Genomic DNA, 22014 nt, shown 5'->3' with positions numbered 1-22014 from the left:
CACAGCAGCATAAAATATGTATTACTTTCCCATTAAAATAAAATCTAATAAAAAAATACCAAACTAGTGACCCATTTACTTATGTTTCCACATTTCCTATATCAGTGGCATTGCCCCCAGCGGCCTTAATACCATCCAGTACTGCTTGGGCCAAGGCAGGACTTGACTTGCGGGTGTCCCGACCAACAATAATATTACCCTAAACAAAATAAATTTGAAATTGTTTTAAATCACAATTTAATTAAAACCATCTCGCATTACTTTAGTAATTTTCACGAGAACTACGAAATAGGAGCTCGTGGGTTCAGCTCAACCGCGATCCAACTTAATCCTAAACTTATTATTTTAGGAAATCCATGATCGTATATAATAAATGTAGGTTTATAATCAAAATAATTAGACTTTTGAAATGTTACATGTATAGGTATTTTTAATAGAAATAGAAGAGTAGAAGAATATTCTGAACCCTTTTTTCGTCAAATCTAAGAGAGAACATTCCTAGCAGACAAAAGTATTGTTTACTTTCGACTCAAGCTGATGTGGATTCTTAAAAAATGATAGACTCGCTATTCGATAGTGAGGCAAAATTATTTTTGTTAAAAATCATCCAAAAGCACATTAAAAATCTACAAAAATTAAACAAAATCATATGTTAATAACCCTCTTAAGATTTTATTTCATTTTTGTAAATTTTTTTATTCGATTTTGGAGGATTTTTCACAAAAATAATTTTGCCTCACCAGCGAGTTGCCAGCCTAACTTTTTTTTAAGAATCCAACTTTGTTTCAAGCTTTCAAATTGTAAACGAAATTTTTGGGCAATTAATTCTGATTCCGCAAAGCTTTCTACTAAGAAAATATACTGTTAACAGCTGACTTTTATGTATGTATGAAATGAAAAAAAACATGCCTTCGTAGGAAAATGTGTACATAATTTCAACCAATGAGATCCAATGTAAATTCCGATGCGATTCTCCTATTCGCTCAATCAGACATTCCCTCTCTTTCTTAGTACCTTTATTGTATTTTTGTTTGTTTTTACCTATCTCGGTAACATTTTTACTAGGGAAGCCACTGTATAATTCCTTTTGTCCATCAGTCTGGAACACTATGAAGGAAATGTGATTTTCTCGACAGAAAGACAAATGAAAGATTCAGTGATTTTCTTTGAGTTTTTTAATAATGTCTCTCTTTATTTTCTCTTTACTCATGTCCGTTTGTGCTTCGCTACTTATGAATATTGTTGTCATCCTTGTTATTAATAAAACTTTTCTTATGCAGCTCCACATCCCGATTTTACCTGTGTCTCGGTTATGCCACATTTGGCGATAATACCTTCCAACTCAGCTGGTATATCATTATCTGCAGCGTTTGCAAGGTCTAACAAACAGTACATTACAGATTCTTTATATATTAAGGATCGATGGTTAATTATCTTAGGGATCTTCACAAGCGTTACGGGCGTGGTGTTTTATAAGACCCACTGAAACTTGTGAAATGCTAAATAAGTAACAACCTAAACAATAATTGTTAATATTTCATTGATACAAGTAGTTTGTTTTTAAAATTTTTATTTTTGTGCAAGGAAGAATCTGTAACTGAATGCCTGTGGCCAAAGCTTCCCAGGAGAACTCCAACATCTCACCAGCAGGATCAACCAACTTGACACCATTGTCCCCCTCAGGATTATGGGAGGCTGTAATCATCACCCCTAAATATTATTTTAACACTAGATATGGCCATTAAATCAATTATCAATCCTCGGTTTTAAATCATCATGGAGACGAGGCGAAATTATTTGCGTTTGTTCACATTAAAACATCAAAAATTAACTTATAAGTATGACATTAAGAAAGAAAAAAAAATTGTATATTTAATAAAATATTACCTAGGTAGGTATTTAAGATTTGTAATATGTTTTAAAGTACCTAGAGTATTTTTCCTCCTATAATATTTCACGAATTCTTCCTTCAATGTACAATAAAACATTTTTTGATGCGTTTTAAAGGAAATGATAATTGTTTATTATGCCACACTTCATTCCTTTTTTTCTCTTAAAAATTCAGGAGTAATAACATATATTAACGAACTTGTGTTAAGCCAGACAAAAGTGTTATTAGCAAGTCTTAAGATAAAGCCGATTTACTTGTAAGACCTGATATGGAGCCTCCCTTACTCAAATAAAACTCACCAATATTCTGTCCTTCTTTAGCCCAGGACCTAATAGTGGCCAGCAAACCCATCCTGTACATGACATGATCCAGAAGGTCAGCCTTGGTTCTAAATCCTGCTGTTCCATAGCTAATCTTTCCTTCTACTTTCCTGAATATTGAAACTTTTATACACCAAAAGGGGGGGGGGGCGAAAGTGACACTTTTTGAAACCAAAACTAAAAGTCAAAGGAACTCAACTAAAAAAAAGAGTTACAGGTCTGAGATTTTGCATGGCAGTTGCTTTATAGGGGTACAATATGAAACTGTGAAGAAACGGCGGCGCAACCGCCGAAAACCGCCGAGAAAAGGCAAAAAAAATTTCGGTGGGAAACGGCGGTTTTCGGCGGTTTCGCCGCCGTTTCTTCACAGTTCAATATTGTACCCCTATAAAGCAACTGCCATGCAAAATCTCAGACCTGTAACTCTTTTTTTAGTTGAGTTCCTTTGTTGACTTTTAGTTTTGGTTTCAAAAAGTGTCACTTTCGCCCCCCCCCCCCTTTAATTTTGCTCTTAATACATCTATGTACTCAAAATACACTCTTAAATATAAGAGTTATGTAATTTGATTTTTTGTTTCATATTCTAATAAGTCACTTTTCAAATAATTAAATGGCTAGGTAGTTAATTGAGTTGAAGTCTTTTTAAAACTATAAGTGTCTAATTTAATCTACCAATCCTATTATAAAACGTAACACTTGAGGCTTCTAGGGGCTTTTTAAAGAGGGAATGGGGTTGGTAGGAAGTCGACCCCGTTTAAAAAACCCTTTTTTTTAAATTTCAGTGGTACCAACTTTTTCTAGGGGTAATTTCTTTTGGGAGGTTGTAGACGTGGTTCTCTTCCAAATAATACTTTTAAGCTTTCCCAGGAACTATGAGATCGAAATTAATTAAATCATTTACTTTTTTCTTCTTCCTCCTTCCTCTTGAAAAAAGAACCCCTACATGCTAGGGGCGCAACCGCTAAGTATGTTGAAAATATACTTAAAGTACAAATTTAAAAAGTTCGAGAAAATCAATCAAGGTGCGCAATGCATACCTGGGGTGAGAACCAAGAGCAGCCTCCACAGCAGCAGTCCAGCGAGAAGACGACATTTTGTATCTGAATTAAAAAATAACTTGTAGGTAACAATAAAAAAAATTTATGTTGAAGTAATCTATCACAGCCATGATTGAAGATTGGACAAAAAGTGCACCAATTCATTAAACTTCAGAAAATATTGATAAACATTTGAGCTTGAGATTTCTAAAAGTATAAACTGAACTGTAAATTAACTTTTGAAAAAATATTTTTGGAAATAACAAACTTTTTGGTCATTACAACATAATTAGATTTGAAACGAAAATATTGTTTTTCCGTATCAATCATCATCAATCTGGGCAAAGCATTTACTATCAAATTGAACGCAAACCAAATGATTTAAATATAAATTATTTTTAAAGATGGGTACTTTTTGTCCTTGTCTAAACATTTGACGGTCATTAGACATTAGAGCGAGCCATTTTTGGAGGTAGGGGTGAAGGTTCGCTTTGGTTTCTAGCGATTTTGCGAGAATTTAAATATGCCCTCCTACTGGATATTTGGTTTTGGCTTGGAACCACCTAGCAAAGTAAATGCATTAATTTAAATAAAAACTATAATTTATGATATCGATATTTTATTTATTTGTGTTTCAATGTTACTTTGTATGATTCTTCTGATTGTAATAAACAGTTTTGCATTCACCACAACTCACACTTTAAATAGCTTGGATAAACATCCTATTACTTTAATATATACCTAGGACTTTACATATTATAATGCATATATTCCTGAAATTTCTGACGTCCCAAGGGCACGTAATTTGAATTCTTGCGGTAGTCACTGTGACCAGTAGAGCTAGCCGCTGTATTCCTATAGAAATGAGGTACAGCAGAGCTAGCCGCTGTATTCCTGTAGAAATGAGGTACATTTGTATCATCAAATCCTACATGAGGCGGAGGAGGATTATAATTGTTGATAGGAGCAAGCTCCATGTTGGGCCAGATAGCTAGACCTACATCTTCTTCATGGAGCATGTAATTACTTGTACTGGCAGCTTCACTCTCTTCTGTTTACAAGGGATGTATTCTAATTAGAGTGGAAACAAAAACATGGGTTAATTTATGTCCAGGGGTGTATATTCTGCACAAGATTAATTTTTTTTTCCCTGCAGTAAAAAAAAGGGAGGGGGTGGAAGTGACTCTTTTTGAAACCAAAACTAAAAATCAAAGGAACTCAACTAAATAAAGAGTTAAAGCTCTGAGATTTGACATGTCAGTTGCTTTAAAGAGTTACAATATCATATGGGATTGTTAAGAAACAGCGGCGGAACCGCCGCTCCCGCCGAAAATTGCCGCTTCCCACCGAAATTGTTTTTTTCGCCAAATTAGACAGTTCTCTGAGTTAAACTTTTTATCATAAAAATTTCCCTTATATTTTCACGTGACACTTGAAATATTTCAAACATGTCAATATAAAAAAATTGCAAGCGTAAAATCTTACAAGTGTCAAGGGTAATTTTTATGAAAAAAAAAGTTTATCTCAGATGATTGGAAATTGTCTAATATGACGAGAAAAGGCAAAAAAAATCGGCGGGAAACGGGAATTTTCGGCGATAGCGGCGGTTCCGACGCTGTCTCTTCACAGTTCCATATTGTACCACTTTAAAGCAACTGCCATGTCAAATCTCAGAGCTGTAACTCTTTATTTAGTTGGGTTCCTTTGACTTTTAGTTTTGGTTTCAAAAAGTGTCACTTCCGCCCCTTCCCTTTTTATTTTTTCCCCTCCTTTTATTTTCAGAACTATTTATTTCATTCATATTATCCCCCCACCCAAAATCCACATATTTTAGTTTTTTCAACAAAGAGTGGAGAAAAATGGAAAAAAAATGCTTTCAGTTCTCTAAATTTTTACATTTCTCCCCCCCTCCCCTCCCAACCACTTATTCTCTTTTTACCCCAACCACTTATTCTTTTTTTTTACCCCAACCTTTAGCAGGGTCAAATTTGCAGAATATACACCCTGTTTATGTCACCTTTACTGAGGCCCAATAATTTTTAAGCCTGCAGGTTGCTAGTTTATGCATTCATTTGAGCACATACAGATAGTATACTACTACAACTGCACAAGCTACTTGTCTCATTTGTATAGCTCTAAATATAACATTATACAACTTACTTTTTTTCTGTTAAGGCTTTTACGAAAATAAGAAAAGAAGTGAGAGAGTAGCTTAATATCCTTAAAAATGGAAAGTCTGTATCATTCGGTTTAAGTTAGCAAATGAGCTTCATCTCGAGGATTAAATCATAACATATGATGATTCTTTTAATCGAAAAAGCTATAGATTAAAGTTAACATTGGATTGCAATACCCTAATTTTATCATTAATACCTACGATGTACCTTTTAGACAACTTTAGTACTTCCATGGGTAAAAGTTGGGTAAAGTTTGGCAAAGCCCTGCAGGCCACAGCAACATTTACCCAATGATTATTAGCATAAAATACATCCCTGTCTCTTGTTCATTAGTTTTGGGAGGAGGCTGCTCCCATTCCACAGTTTCAGGTAACCACAAGCTCTCCCAAGTCTGACCATGGCACAGCTTAAACAACCTTCACGCACAAGGTTAAGGAATAGGTAAACAAAAGGAACATTATTATTACCCATTATTATAAAGTAGCTGCATGTTTAACTCGTAATAGTAAAAATTTAGCCATATAAAATAGGATAATCTTTCCAGTGAACTGAAACCTGTGCATTAGGATATATAAGTTGGAAGGAATTTTGATGTTAGGGGGATATTTGAAAACTGCATCAAATTTTAAGGATTTTTTTTTATAAAATTCGTTTTTTGTATAATTCTTTATCTAAAAGCGGAAATAAAATTTAAGTTAATTAATTTTGACATCTGTGATTGGTGGATTGAAAACTATCTGCACTCTGATTGGAGAAGCTTAAGTGTCGTACATCATTCACCAAATTAGAGCGCAGGTAGTTTCTAATCCACCTAGCCTATTGGTCAAAATTAATTAACTTAAATTGTATTTCCGCTTTAAGATAAAAAATTATACAAAAAACAAATTTTATAAAAAAATCCCTAAATTTGATGCAGATTTCAAATCTCCCTCTACCATTAAAATTCCTTCCAACTTATTTATCCTACTGTGCATGCATGCACACTGAACCCATACACTACTTGAAACTTCCCTTTTTTACAATAAATAACTTTTCTATTCCTTAACCATGCCTTTCAGAGGACCAATAGGAATCTTTTTCATGCTTCCAACGTTTGTTTGTATTTCCAGCATCAGTTTTATCTTCTTTTTCATTGGTAAGATCATCTAGTGTATGAGTCTGGTAATCATCGTTGGCCACTGATGGACCCCTCTCAGCATTACTGGTACCAGCACTGATAAGCTGTTGGAGCATAAGGTATTTTTCTTTAGTAACGCCAGCAAGACTGCAAAAACACGGAAGCAACGTTTCAATCAAACTGTGATTATTGACAACATTAGGTTTTAAATAAAATAGTAGGCAAATTAAAACCTGCTTGAACATATTTTGTAGATGAACTAATACCACTAAGTATTACAGGACTGAAATAAACTATGGATATTAAATGAAAAAAAAAAACTCATTGGTTAAATCATATGCCCTTTATTATATTATTTTTTGCAATTAGAATATCCTCTATCTTTTGGACGACTTTGTTTTCATTGAGTGCCAGGAAGAGTTATGGGGCATATTCCAACTTTTAAGGGGGGAAAAGGGGGGGAGGAATAAACAAAACAATAAAAATTTTTATCTGTGTTCTTTAATAACAGTTACATTGTTAACTGGACAAAAACTGTTTAACCCCCCCCCCCCCCCCTCTCCCCTCCTACAACAATAATCAATATTCAAAAGGTTAAGTATGAAAGTTGAAGTAAAATGATTTCTTCTGGGTACCATGATCCTGTCCTATCTATTCAACAAGAAAAAAATAATTATAAACATTATACAAGGATAAAGTTGACAATCCTGTTAGGAACAGCCAGCCAGGTTTCAAGATCTTGAAGCGTACATCCATGGTCTTCTCGCAAGGACAACTTTTCTGACCTTAACAAAAATACGTCTTTGCATTGTGTATTTTTTTGTACAAAATATTTGCTGGAATTTTACTTAGGTACCAATCCGATAAGAAAAATAAACACCATCCTTGTTATAATTTTTACAGGTCAAAAAGTTAAACTCCACCAAATATAGTGTTGTTATGATTACAATTACTAGTAGCTGCATCCCTAAAATCAATGTTGTCAAAGGGGGCGTGAGGAAGAACCCTAAAATCCATCCTTATACTTACAGCTTAAAACCATCCTTGGTCCTACCTTTTAAGGTTTCTCAAAATAGAGAACTCGGATTGATGATTCACGATATTTTAACGGATAAACATAAAAAATACTATCTAAAAACAAGGCTATACCAATAATCACACGATTATAGGTTCTTAATGTCTTAAATCTCACATTTTTACAGGCTTGATATCCTACTCCTAGAGCACTTATATGTTAAGCATAAGAAAATTTTTGTTTCAAACAAAAAAAATGACTTCAGGATTATCATTGTAACACGATATAATTCCTACCTCCCCAACATAGCCTCTGAAAGCTCCACAATCCATGCAGCAAAATATTCTTTCTTTGTCTCATCTACACTTTCATCTTCTATAATAAAAGTACAAGTTATACATATATTGAATTCCTAGTAGCTTCATCCCTAGTATTAGGAGCGTTGTATTCGATGGGAAGGGATGGAAAGATAAATAGGCTTGGACTACTAAGAGACTTCAATCTTTAAATGAAATAGCCTATAACCATCCCAGGACCTATGTGAAGCTTCACAAAACTTGAGAACGCAATTTGTTCAGTAGTTAGTTATCAAAATCTTAAACTATAGAATCATAAAACCTAACTTCTTTATAAGATAGGATTGAAATTTTTTGTACTACTTTGATAAGTATAAAACTATCACATGTATAAATTCTAAGAATATCAAGGAAAATTGTTTTTTATATTATTCTCGGTAGGAAATGAATTGTCATGTGAAACTTAAAAAAGAACAAAAAAAATCTAAAATGAAAAATACTTACGTATCTTTCTCACTATTTCCTCAAATAATACTTTAGCTCCACATTTTGCATCCAGAGCTATTATTATTTGTTTCCAAGCTGCCAATAATGTAGCAGGAATCTAAACAAGAACATTATACCAAAAAATACGATAATATATTCAAATAATCTTAGATTTTGTAAAGAATCTTAAGAAAAACCTCGATCGTAAAAAGAAATTGAATTTGTGAGTTTCATCGTATTTTCACAGCAGCTTTTCTTATATTTCTAGCCCCTGCAGGGGGCTCTAACCCTGCGGGCCAATCTTTAACATTTATCTAACCTATCAAAAGCGTTTGTGAAAATACGACGAAACCCACTACTCTGTTTTCTTTCTATGATCCCAATATTGCCAACACAACAACACACCTTAACTTCATCGGGGTCTTCATTCGAGTCTAATGCATCCTGTTTGACCAGAGCATTGAGAAAGTCTTGCTGGGGAACAATGAGGTCTTCGTCCACAAGTGTTGTGATCAATTCCCGGGGGATTATCTTGATTCTTATTAGTACGTGGTTTACTCTCTCTTAAAAAAAAAAAATTATATCTTACTAACACATTTTAAACAAGGAATGATAAGTGAGTAAATGAGTAATAGCCCAAAAGGGCCGAAGTCCCGGATTAGCAAAACTGGTATTAATTTATGAATATTATGATTTTTTATTTTAACATTCGTATAAATTTTTCTGTAATAGGACACTGTACATGAATTATCAATATGACTAATAACCGGTTCTAATCCAGCGGATGTTAAACGGTTTTGAAGCCATATTGGGAAAAAATCTAATTTAAGAAGGTACGAACGACTAGTATTGAAATTCAACAGAAATATTTTTCTTACCAAGAGCTTCCAATGTATTAAGCTCCATGAGATTTCCATTCTTAACGTAGGAATTCCACAATCTTGAGATGTGACCGAAGATTTCTGTTTCTTTAGCTTAAATAAATAAATGAATTTTCATTAATTGATGCGAAGAAAGTTATAGAGTTTAAAGAAGCGATGGAAATCTGTGGCAATTTACATAAAATCGGATTCGGATTGTTAAATTGACATGAAATCTCAAACATGTTGTTGCTTTAAAAACAAGCTTTATATTAGGTATGACCGGGTGAATTGAGCTTTTGTCTTATTTTTTCCAAAATAGCATTCTATATAATACTCCTATAAAACTAAAATCATTATTTTAAATCAAATCTAGCAAATGTCGCTATAAGTGAATTAATGATCTAATATTATACCTATGTCGGAAACTCTATAGGTGCCCCACTCCTTGTAGATTTTAAGATATAGGTATAGATCCAGAAGGTCGTATAGTTCATGGTTGGCCAGATCTGGTAGGGCATTCTCTTTCTGTACCACAAGTATAACATTATACAATAAATCTATTAGATTTTAGGGTTCCATATATTATGCTGGTGGCTGCGCTTCTAGCATGTAGGGGACTAAGGTTAGAATGGGAAGGGGATGAATACCCTAAAACAATCCCAGGGCATTCCTAAAGCTTCCCTAAAATAAAAAAACTCAATCGGAATTCATTTAAATTCCCCAAAGTTGTTAAGCTAACTAATAATAAAACGTTATTTAAAACTTTGGTGACTAGTGTAATTAACAGCCCTATGCTCCCTTCCTTCCTGTCTAGAACCTATAATGTTCTATTTATGGCAAAAGGATTTTTTATTACCTAGTAAAGATATTTAGGTGATCTTTTTTAAAAGCGAAGCTTTTCTACAATTAGAGCCGGCCCGTCCATACGTCTGTAACGCATAGCTTTTACGTTAATTTAGGCATGTTAGAATTGTCCTATCGATTTCAAACTTTGCATGGTGATATATGTAGTAGATAGGTACGATTTAGAAAGCGTAGCAAATCTATAATCGTAACCAGAATTTCCGTACGTCCAATTTGAACATGTTGATTTTTAACTTTTTTACAACAAATTTTTATATGATATAGGTAATAATCCGATTGACCTGATTTTGTAATACTGATTCCTAGGACAACAAAGTACAATGTTATAAGCGAGGCATCTCTATAATCAATTCTAAAAAATGTAAGTATGTCCTTATTCATTATTTTGTATTTACGCAGTTTTTTAACAAATTTGCATTTGCTTATAAACTTTTTCGACTTATATACATTTATATTTTAATTATTAAGTTTTGACACTCTACAAGTGTTAATGTTCGTTTGTCCTACCGTTTTAGAGCTTTGCTTTTATGGATGTTGTCATCCTTGTTTTAATATTACATATGATGTTATATTTTCCTCTCTATGCCAGTAATTGAGTACAATCCAAGCATAACAGGTTTCGTACGCAAGTCTGAAATCAGAAAAAAATGCTCTTAAAGTTTACACAGAGGGTCAATTAATGAAGCAGCAAAGGCACACAGTGCAATGCATCAGTTTCTTTCCAGGATGGTGTCGAAGAAATAAAGCTATATAAAACATTGGAACTGAAAGGTAAAGATAATTTAATAAATGAGTGTGTCTCAAATGCTAAGAGCCCAAAGTTATTCTTTTAGGACTTTAAAACAGGTTTAGAACACTATGCAAGCATGGCTGCTGCTTTAATGAGGTAAAATGTAGAACTGTGACAAAAGTCTCCAGAACACAGAACTTTACGGGTTCTTGACATGATATGGTCCTCACACTTGGTTACAATCTTAAGAAATATCAAAGACCATATCAATTAGATGATCCTCGATCGAAAGGGATAAGACCATGGCCGACAAATTGATGTGCATCCCCAATGAATATGATTATTGACAAAATTACCCCTCTGAAGATTACAATTAGTAGTTGAAACTTTTGGACACTCAACTTTTTGAACCAATCATTCACAATTTAATAAAAGTCCCCAAAATTGTTGAGCAAACAAAAACGTTAGGTACTATAAAAGATTTGGGACTAGTTTAAAAAACAGCCCAATGTCCCCTCCTTCCCTGCTTTAGAAGCAGGACAAATTACAAACCTACCTAAGTTCATGTATGCTAGGCATTTCTTTATGAATACAGGCATGTCTTACATCAACAATCCACGAGGGAATCTGCAAATTTTCAGCAGTTAAGTGCATGTCACGCCCATAAAAATGTCTGGAACCTAATGCAATAAAAAAATTATTTCTAAATTAAAGACTTTAGGTAATTAGTATGACAAAAATATTTTTTAATTTATATTAAATTCTAACTTGTTTTCTAAAGAAAAATCCACTTACACTGATTTAACTTTACTATTGAATTAATTAGGTATTCATAATTTAATATTTTATGACAGTGTAATAAAAATTAAACTCTCTTATCTGTAACTTTTTATTATACAAACTTAAATCTGAAGGTCACAAAAAAAACTTTAAAGAAATAATCATTATTCAGAAAAATTGTATTGCATTTCTGCATGATAGTTTTGCAGTTATAAATGCATTTTGCTTGTTTTTAAATTAAATAAAATAATACCTACCTATATGAGATAAATGATCAAAAAACCGTGAAACTGCCATCCCCAAAGAAAATCTATTTTCCAATTCTACATCCTAAAAAGAAGATGATTGAAAAACCACATTTTTACACGTAGCACTAGAAAGATTAACATTAATATCAGGTATTGGATGTTTTCATTAGAGGATTTTTTTCAAAGTTTTTCAGTTCGAAGATTTTTAAAAAGTTTTTGAAAACTTTGAACACTTTGAAAAACATTAAAACAATTGTATTATTTTGCATTAAAAGTACCTACCTAGTCATTTTACAAATACCTTGTTTTATTTATGATAACTCTATATATTTTTGCCATTACTTTTTAAAAGCGAAGCTTTTCTATAATTAGGGAGGGTAGGTCCCGTTCGTCTGTACGTAACGGATAGCTTTTTTCGTAAAGGGGACTATCCACGAACAAGAGCACATAATTCTAAGTACCTTCCAGCATTGATCCTAAGTATTTTCTTTCAGAATGTAATAGGTCACCATTAATAATTAATATATTGACGAGAAAATTTATGTTTCACCTCTTCAAGTTGAAGAAAAGTAAAAAAATGTTCAAGTTTTTTTGGCAAAATTCTATCAAACCTTTTGTTGAGTTCGGGGTGTCTTTAATTGTCCATGTTGTCAAATGATAAAAATCAAAAAAAGTTGAAAGCACATTTACTATATCTCATATGTATGTTTAAATTAATGTTAGTATGGATTAATTTACAATCTATATAACATGAGTATTCGCATATGTATCATCAATTATCCATTTTATTAAAAGAATTAGCTTCATAAAAGTTTTTAAAATCAATTAAAATACCTAAAAAAATATGGTGAAACAGAAATTTTCTTGTCAATACATTAATGATATATGGTGACCTATTATATTCTGAAAGAGAATACTTAGGATCAATGCTGGAAGGTACTTAGAATCATGTGCTCTCGTTAGTGGATAGTCCCCTTTAGGCATGTTGGAATTGTCCAATCGATTTCAAACTTTGCTGTAGTAGTTAGGTACGATTTAGGAAGCGTAACAACTCTATATTTGTTACCTGAATGTCCTTACGTCCATTTTAAACATGTTGATTTATTATTAACTTTTTAACAACAATTTTTTATACGAATACGATTGATCTGATTTTTAGAGTACTAATTCCTATTTCAATAAGGTACAATATTAAAAACGAAGCATCTCTATAATCAAGACCTAAAAATGTCAGTATGTTCTTAAACAGTATTCTGTATTTAAGATGTTTTGCAACAAATTTGCGTATTATTTTGTCAAAACTTATATATTTATATTTTGTATATTCAGTTCTGGCACTCTATAAGAGTTAATGTTCGTCTGTCATACCATTTCGGAGCTTCGCTTTTATGGATGTTGTCATCCTTGGTTTTAGTAAAATTAAACAACGTAATATCATTACCATAAAAACAAGGATGACAACAATTTATTTAAGCGAAGCTCAAAGAATGGAAGTTATTTATAGAGAGAAGATGCTTAGAAGAAATATAAATCTTGTAAAATTCATATCATCTAAAAAAAATCACATTTTCCTTATTTAATGCCATCAAGTCTTGTAAGCATCAAACATAAGTATATTTAAGATACACTTTTAGGTATAATTGCAGTTTTATTATTGTTTAACCAATACCTCAATGAGAGCAAGAGTAATGTAGACACCGACTGGTAGTTTGAACACACGTGACCTCCAAACCCTGTTGTAAAACAATATTTCACTTCAATAGTTATTTTTGTTGTTGTTTCATTTTTAGTAGACATTTTTAGTTTTAATACAAGGTACTTTTAAGAACAGTCGATCTTTTCTCAGAACCTAAAGCTCAAATGAAAACTGTTTAGATATACTTTCTAAAAGTGATTTTAAACTCTTTTTGTACCTTAATAATAAAAATTATTTTACTATCAATGCCAATGGTGAAAATATTTAGTTTTCCTGAAATATTCTAATGCCTTTTCTTCCTCCCTGGCAATGACCAGCTGAGCTACATGCTTCCATTCATCTGGATGTACCCAGGCGGTCACCCCATATTTTATTTTATCCATTCCACAATTTTTTATTCTGAAAAAAATATAAAATAATATAAAAAAAATATTTTTAAGGGGGTAAATACAGTTAACTTTTTTTTTAATGTAATATCAGTCAACACAAAGTTAAATTTTACGACATAGGATAAGAAAATAAATAAAGGATTGGTTTCCAAAAATTTGTTGAAATACATAGGTACTAACTTTAAAATATTCCAAAAAATAAGAAGGAAAAAGTCATATGCACTACTATTGATTAAAATAAAATAACAAAAAAATCAGTAAGTAGGAAGGTAATACACTGGTTTTATTTATCACATATGGTTCCGATTTTAAGCGTAATAGTGTTACTTCTTAATGGCAAATACAAATATCAGAACAACCTGTATTTAAATGTATCAAATACAAATATTAAATATTCCAAATGTGTTTAAGCGTTACAATTTAACCAATTTAGGTACTTAGAGTATTAATCCTTCAAACATCTCAGTATAGTGTAATAAAATATAGGATACTTTTGAAGATATCAAAGAAGAAAATTTTTTTTCTGCTTGGTTTTTGAGAAAATTGTAGAAAAAGCTTGGACACTGCTAGTTAGTACCAACCAATAAAGTTTTGATACAAGTAAACAAATAAAGATTTTCTTCGGAGTCATAGACGAAATTAAAACTTGTGTTCTATAATATACTTGATACAGATTGGAATAACATCGAGGTTGGCCATATCAAGCATCATGGTGTCCTTGTCTATGTTATCTAGTATGCAATTTACTTTCTCTTCTTTCTGACTGTCTCTGAAAAAAAATATGAAAATACTATAGGTAAAACAATCTTTTTATGTTATTTATCCATCGTATTATAGACAGCTTTCCGCAGATATTAAATAAAAATTATAAGATTAAAACCAGTTTTATTAGACCCGGTAAAACTGGTATTAATATTATGATTTTTATTTTAGTATTTGTGGAAAATTGTCCGTTATACGATTCTATACATAAATTTTCAGTAGGGCTGAGAACCAGTTCTGACCCTACAGATATTAATCGTTTTCAAAGCTATACTAGAAAATCGATTATTGTTTCTTCTAATATAGCAAACACAGGCCTTGACACTAATAAAAAGTAGCATATGTTGGTAAATGTCTTTGCCATTAAAGACTTGCAATTGCCATGTCATAGACGTCCTCCTACCTGCAGACTTAGAGGTCGTGAAATGAAATCAAAGGTTAGGTATATTCAAAACCTTTTTGATCATGCATGTGAAGAAGCAAGAACTGTACGAAGTACCCCAAAATATGACGTTCTGGTGTACTATAGGGATAGGGGGATACGCCAATAGACGATAAATTAATATACATACCCTCCAATTTTTTCCTTTTTACAACCCAATCATGATTCAAACATTAGTAATCCACAAAGGTTTTAAAGCTAACAGATGGTAGAAAGGGTTTATAAACTAAGGGATGGGGGGATAAAATAATTTACGGCCCAATAATCCAATATATGTAGTTTTAAAGATTATCGAAATTAATACATTATAAAACGCTACATTATTATTTTTTCTTTATAATATTTTTACCTTATCTCATCAAGATAATTTGCATAGTATTGTAGTATAAAATCAGAAGGATTTAACGAAACTGCCGCTTCCAGACTTTGTTTGCAAGACTTCCTGTCTCCTGTCCGTTTGTACACCACACTCTTCTCGTAATATAAACGGGATCTGATCTATAACAATATTTTTTTATACATAATATATAGCATTAATTAAGGAATTAAGCACAATTTCAATCAAAAAAATACCTACAATAAATCTAAAAAATATAATAGTTTCTAAGAAAGTCACATCATGAGGCCCAATAGAAATAAATGTCTATGTATTCTTGACCGACAAAAGGATAATAACTTAATTAATGGTACCTTCATACTTTGATTACGCGACATCTACAATAATCACATTCATAACCCTATCTTTCTCACCTTAGAATAGGTCTCCATATTAAACTCAACCAAAACATTCGTAGAATTCTTGTTCAAACCTGCTCTAACTTTTCCAGCCGAAGTGTCCACACTCGGCACAATAACTCTCAATGCTTTATCAAAAAAGCTTAGAGCTCGCGTACTTTGATCTAATGCATAGTAACACTTGGCAAGAATATAATTCACTAGCAATTCAAAAGGCTCAGTTTCAATCTTGCGTTTGTTGTTGCTGTATAAGCTAATCTTTTTAGAATTCATGAATTGGGCGATGACTAAAGATTCTTTGGGGTTTCCAGCTACTAGTAATGAGAATGAAGCAGCTAGGCGAAGTTTTTGTAGGATTATTGGTGGATAGTTTTGACTCCCAGGATTCTTCAGTGATAAAAGAACGCTTGATACTGTTTCAGAAAATTCTTCATTAACCATCTGAATAGTTTATGATGTTTTTCATATTTTTTAATTGTTATGTACCTACCTACAGAAGGAACAATAACAAACAAACAACATTTTAGAATAAAATATAAAGAAAACCACATTCCTGTAGATTAGCCAGCTGTGTTACAATATAATGACATTCATCTTCTTTATGACTGGATAGGGTTTTTAAAACACTTGTGATGTATGTGTTGTTCTCTTTTCTCTGTTAATAACAAAGATTTTATTGGTTTAACTTGATCATTTTTTTAAAATTACTGACTTCATAACGATATTGTTATTATATCAATGATAATGTACTATTTTTAGTAGCGAAGCTACTCTATAATTCGAAATGTCCGTCCGTCCGTCCGTCCGTCCGTCTGTCCGTCCGTCCGTCTGTCCGTCTGTCCGTCCGTCCGTGTGAGACAGAATAGGGGAAACGTGATTTTCTCGGCTCCTATTAAAGATAGACAGCTGAAATTTTTTGACAACATTCCCATTATTAAGGAGCACAATTAACTATTAAACATCAAGGGCGGTCGGACAGGTTTTTAGCAGGTTTTAGGCTATTTTTGTATTTTTCACACTTTTCTCCATATCTTCAGTGTTTATGGTCCGATTTTCAAAATTTTTTTCATTTATTGATATCAAAATTAAATTTCCTGTCGTTTACAGAAAACATCCATGACGGCCACACTGCCATTTGCAGGTTTTAGGCTATTTTTGTATTTTTCACATTTTCACCATATCTTCAGTGTTTATGGTCCAATTTTCAAAACTTTTTCAGTTATAGATATAAGAATTAAATTTCCCGTCGTTTAAAGAAAACAACCCTGACCGCCAGACTGCCTTTTTGCAGGTTTTAGGCTATTTTTTTATATTTTTCACATTATTCTCCATATCTTCAGTGTTTATGGTCCGAATTTTAAAAATTTTTTCAGTTATAGATACCTATCAAAATTAAATTTCCCGTCGTTTAAAGAAAACAACCATGGCGGTCAGACAAACTCAGGTTTTTGGCTATTTTTATATGTTTTACATATTTCCCCATATATTTGGTGTTTTTGGTCCAATTTTCGAACTTTTTTGGGATATCAGTATCAAAATAATTTTTCTCATTGTTATGAGAATCTTTTATGTAATCTACTTTGACCGTCGTCATCATTAAAAATAAAACAAGGTTTCGTGTTTATTTTCTCCTATAAATCTATTCTTGATTTTAATAAGTACACTTTAAATCTACTTTTACGTATTTTCATCCACGATTTTTTGTGCTTCGCTACTTATGGATGTTGTCATCCTTGTTTAATCCTTTTTTAATAAAAATTCTTTTTAAATCCTTGTATTTCCCTGATTATTGAGATACTTAAGTTTAACAGCATTCTTGAGTATTTCAATGGCTGATCGAGTATTCCCAGATAGTTTGAGAGCTTCGGATGTTCCTATCATACCTCGAAGAGAGGTTGGACAGTCCTATAATAAACAATATTGTTTAAATTAATAAAAATCTATAAGATGACTTCATATTATTAAAATATTTTATCTCTTTCAATCATCCAATAAGAGCACAATTGTTTTTGATTTCTATTTGTAAGATGTCCTTAGATAATAACAAAATAAATCTTAACGGTTTATCGATCTATTATAGGTACCTTTAAAGCTTGATAGAATGCTGCCAATGCTAGCTGATGGCAGCCAGCTAATAATAGGTCATAGCCTGCAATAACAAGACGCTCTTTGATTTTTATTTCATTGAATATATTGTATAAATGTGTTTTTCTCAAATTTAAACGTGCTAGATTATTAATAGGAGAGAATATTTTATTTCTTCATGAACTGCCCCAAACTCTTTATTCAGTTTGAAAAACAAGATAATAATATTGTAATCTCGAAATATTAGAAAGAGGGAAGTCATTTTCTAGTAAATCCCGTAAAGGTGTGTGTTATAAGGCCTAAAAATAGTAGTAGAACGATAAGGTGCTCTATATAGTGGTATTCCCTATTGAATAGAACAATACCTAGGAAAATTTTTTTTTTTTTTTTGGTAATCGTACCTGGAATATCTTTAAAAAAAAGAAATTTCTATCAAACGCTTTGTTTGGCTCAAACTGACAAAAATTAAAAAAATATATAATTATAATAATAATGTTTTCTATAGGTACAAGGTAAAGGTTAAGAACAATCTATACCATTAAATAAAGGAAGAAGCCATTCTTTACAGGTTGAATGAGCAGTGAACATTAAAATGAAACTTTAACAAATCATTAATACAATGACTTAGTGAAACAAACCAACACAACAAGTTACATACAGACAATATTGAAAACATTCAGATATACAATCTATATAAGAAGGTAAGAGATTCAAAGTGGAGGTTGCATGTCAATGGCTTTTATAGTGTTTAATTTTCTTACTTTCATTTTTATTTAGATATCATAATCTTATTCTTTCTTTGCTTGTTGTGTAGTATGTCATTTTTAGTTTCAAATCCTATTTTAAAGCCAGAATATTTTTTTTTATAATAAAGATTGACCAAAATATAGTTGAAAAACAAGTTAGTTTATTGATAATGAAAGTTTAATTTACAGAAAAAAATGTTCTAAAATGTAGTTGTTCGCTGTAGTGAAATTGAAATGAAACAATGCACATTGAAACCTTCTACTTCAAAGCAAACAAACATAAAATTCCACAAACATAAAACTAATTTTTGTCACCTTGAATAAATCAACCTGTAAAGAATGACTTCTTCCTTTGTTTAATGGTATAGATTGTTCTTAACCTTTACCTTGTACCTATAGAAAACATTATTATTATAATTATATTTTTTTTAATTTTTGTCAGTTTGAGCCAAACAAAGCGTTTGATAGAAATTTCTTATTTTTTTAAGATATTCCAGGTACGGTTATCAAAAAAAAAAAAAAATTTCCCTATTGTTCTATTCAATAGGGAATACAAATATATAGAGCACCTTATCGTTCTACTACTATTTTTAGGCCTTATAACACACACCTTTACGGGATTTACTAGAAAATGACTTCCCTCTTTTTTTTTAGTCTACTTAATTAAATAAATCGGTATTTTAAGTAATAAATGAATCAAAATCATAGAATGTCCCTTTAAGAAGCATTGTTTCTGTCCTCACGACTTCTAAAGACTCATTTCCAGGTTCCAAAATTAGGTTCGTGTATTTACTGATGTAGGTATTTTTGTATTAGTTATTTGTACTCTCATATTAAATAGATATAAACCTTCCCTGGTCTATATGAAGCTTCACGGTAAAGGAAAATCATATAGGTCGAAAGGTTAGTGAGATATTAAGATACAAACAAACAGACAATCTGTAACTTTTACATAATTTCAATAAAACCAAAAAAAACCTTCAATGGTTGTATCCTATCCCCGTAGTCAACAAAAGAGGGGGGGGGGTCAATGCAACCATCTCGTAATCAATGATTAAATTGCACATAGAATTCGAATTTCGATCAGAAATTTTTCATGAGTAATCCTTGGTAGGTCTATTTTCCCGAAATCGAACAAAAAGTTGGAAAAGTAACGGCTGGCGGCTTAGCCGTTTAGCCGTTTTTTGTCTATTTCCAGGGCAAATTCATCATTAATTACGTAGGAATCAACTTTTTAAAACATATTTTTGGTTTAATTCATGTTAAATGATAGCAATAACCATTTTTTAAAATTTCTAGTACCAACAGCTACCGGCTAGAACAGTTTGATAAGGTTTTTGAGCGGCAAAAAGTGTTATGTGGAGATAGGTTTCGTGACTAATTTGCTCTTAAGATAGCATAAAATGACAACACGGCTGAGCCGCCAGCCGTTGGCCGTTACTTTTCCAACTTTTTGTTCGATTTAGGGAAAAGGATTATTCATGCAAAATTTCAGATCGAAATTTGAATAAGTGCAATTTAATCATTGATTACGAGATGGTTGCATTGACCCCCCCCCCCCCCTTTACAAGTAACTATATAATAAATAATACAAGAGTAAAATCTAATACATTTCCTTGCCTAAGATAGACGTTGTCAGCTGTAGATTTGCAATACAGCACTCGAGCATAGTTTATCAGAGATTCCAGTTCTTGTAAACCATTCCTGACAAAGAAAAAAAATTATAACAAGAAAATAATACAAAAAGATTTTTGGATTTCATGATGTTAAAACTCAATTGTAAAGCAAGGACAACTTATCTGTGTGCATATGAATCCTATCTTTAGATAATCACGGCTACTACAAAAACAACAGGACAACAATAGTAGAAAGTGTTTTCAAATACCTTACCTTTGTAAAATATTCTCAAAATCTTGCTCGGTAACATTATGAGGTGTAAACTTAATTTTTATTAGAAAAATGTTTAGTTGATAAACATCTTCTATGTGCTCGATGTTGGTCACTTTTTGTAAGCCAAAAAATCTGTGAATCAGCTGGTTAACAAGTTTTGATTCTTCATTCTTTGAGAATATACATCTTTCGTGTATTTCCTAAAAATAAAACACCTTCAAAATTGTTTATTTCCTAAATTTTCTTTTAAAAAACTAGTTTCAGTATTGAGACTCAGAAATAGATATAACCAAAAACCTTTTAAAAATAAGTCGATCCTACCTGTTTAAATTCAATCAAATCATCTAAGTAATTTGGTTGCTGGTCTATTAGACAAAGTGTTGACAAATTGGCCATTATAGTTTCAAGAGTTCTCCCGGAGAATGTTCGAATATTGTTTTTAATGATGTTCAGACTTGATCTTATTTGTAGCCAGGGTGAGGAAATATTTGGCTCTTCTTCAAATAATGGATCAAGTAACAAAGCCTAAAATTACGACAATCATTAATTAAGTAGCAACTCTGAATGGTATTTAAAATTATCAATATAGGGTAATGTTTTGACACATTAGTGTAAAACACATCCTATCGACAGTGAATTTAAGATAACAAAGGATTGAGGATTATTTCCCAGAAATATTCGTTTTTATCATAAGTCTTTACTTCAACGTACTGTGTGACGGTCATCTACACTGACCAATATATCAAATTAGATTATAGAGTAGCTGCGCGCGCTGCTAACAAACTTACGAACCTGACATATCAAAGATTGAGTTAAAAGCTCCTTAATTAATATTGATTTGTTGTTGGCAGATTCAGATTTGGTGCAGATAGAATCAATATTGAATATCAATAACTGCTGTAAACTAAAACCATAAATATAATTAATCATTAAGATCTTAATTGTGTATCTTTATAAATACATTAGGTATAATGAAGGTGACAGAAAAAAAAAACTTTAAAATATCCCAAGGCTATCATTCTTTTTCTATATCTACAAAAAAAAAAAAAGAGGTGGGGCCGGGGATATTTTGTGGTCAATGGGAAATTTGATAATATCTGCCTTCAAAATTAACTTTAAAATGATTAACGTACCTGAAACATTCTTTAGTGTGAAAAATAAATGTTTCTTGCAAAACATCTGTTAAAATTGTAGGATAATTTTTCATAGCAAAATAGAAAATATTTTGACATTTTACTTTATAAATAAAGGGGATAATATTTTAATTTTATATATACATATATGGAAAAAATATCCTATTAAACAATCCTTTTAATATTTCCGCAACAGGTTTTCCATTTCTATGGTTTTCAGCTAAATTTTGAATTGTTGAAAACCAACTTTCTATTTGTGGATCCATTTTTTTACTTTAACATTCTAGATTTCTTTAAAATAAAACATAGATA

The 22014-nt window shown here is 31.7% G+C and overlaps 3 protein-coding genes across 3 annotated transcripts in view; all 3 read right to left on the bottom strand.

Moving 5' to 3' along the window:
• nst (phosphoglucomutase 3-like protein nst) overlaps nt 1-3372 on the bottom strand; it is a 13961-nt gene extending 10589 nt beyond the window's left edge. The window contains exons 1-5 of the mRNA XM_080154970.1: nt 3249-3372; nt 2191-2321; nt 1606-1710; nt 1300-1379; nt 103-199 (exon numbers count right to left, since the gene is read on the bottom strand). Of these exons, the coding sequence (XP_080011096.1) occupies nt 103-199; nt 1300-1379; nt 1606-1710; nt 2191-2321; nt 3249-3304 (469 nt within the window). The 5' untranslated portion in view covers nt 3305-3372. The remainder of the gene's footprint in view (nt 1-102; nt 200-1299; nt 1380-1605; nt 1711-2190; nt 2322-3248) is intronic.
• On the bottom strand, nt 3304-13916 carry LOC145314879 (uncharacterized). Its single transcript, XM_080154961.1, has 15 exons — nt 13797-13916; nt 13494-13560; nt 11834-11906; nt 11353-11476; nt 10645-10697; nt 9616-9729; nt 9218-9313; nt 8745-8902; nt 8358-8457; nt 7854-7932; nt 7254-7327; nt 6477-6726; nt 5745-5841; nt 4024-4303; nt 3304-3813 (listed from the first exon to the last, which is right to left on the bottom strand). Exons 1-15 carry the CDS (start codon nt 13901-13903, stop codon nt 3692-3694), a joined length of 1794 nt encoding a protein of 597 aa, XP_080011087.1. The 5' UTR covers nt 13904-13916; the 3' UTR covers nt 3304-3691.
• On the bottom strand, nt 13911-22014 carry LOC145314868 (uncharacterized). Its single transcript, XM_080154951.1, has 13 exons — nt 21880-22014; nt 21703-21750; nt 21362-21473; nt 20891-21094; nt 20570-20769; nt 20300-20383; nt 19397-19471; nt 17933-17999; nt 17634-17753; nt 16405-16506; nt 15864-16292; nt 15463-15611; nt 13911-14678 (listed from the first exon to the last, which is right to left on the bottom strand). The coding sequence occupies exons 1-13, from the start codon at nt 21966-21968 to the stop codon at nt 14549-14551; spliced, it is 1809 nt and encodes a 602-aa protein (XP_080011077.1). The 5' UTR covers nt 21969-22014; the 3' UTR covers nt 13911-14548.

Source organism: Acartia tonsa, chromosome 1 (genome assembly GCF_053477335.1).
Source record: "Acartia tonsa isolate MP-2025a chromosome 1, ASM5347733v1, whole genome shotgun sequence".
In the NCBI taxonomy this organism is placed as follows: domain Eukaryota; kingdom Metazoa; phylum Arthropoda; class Copepoda; order Calanoida; family Acartiidae; genus Acartia; species Acartia tonsa.
Note: the sequence above shows the minus strand (reverse complement) of the source record. Positions and strands in the feature narration are given on the sequence as shown.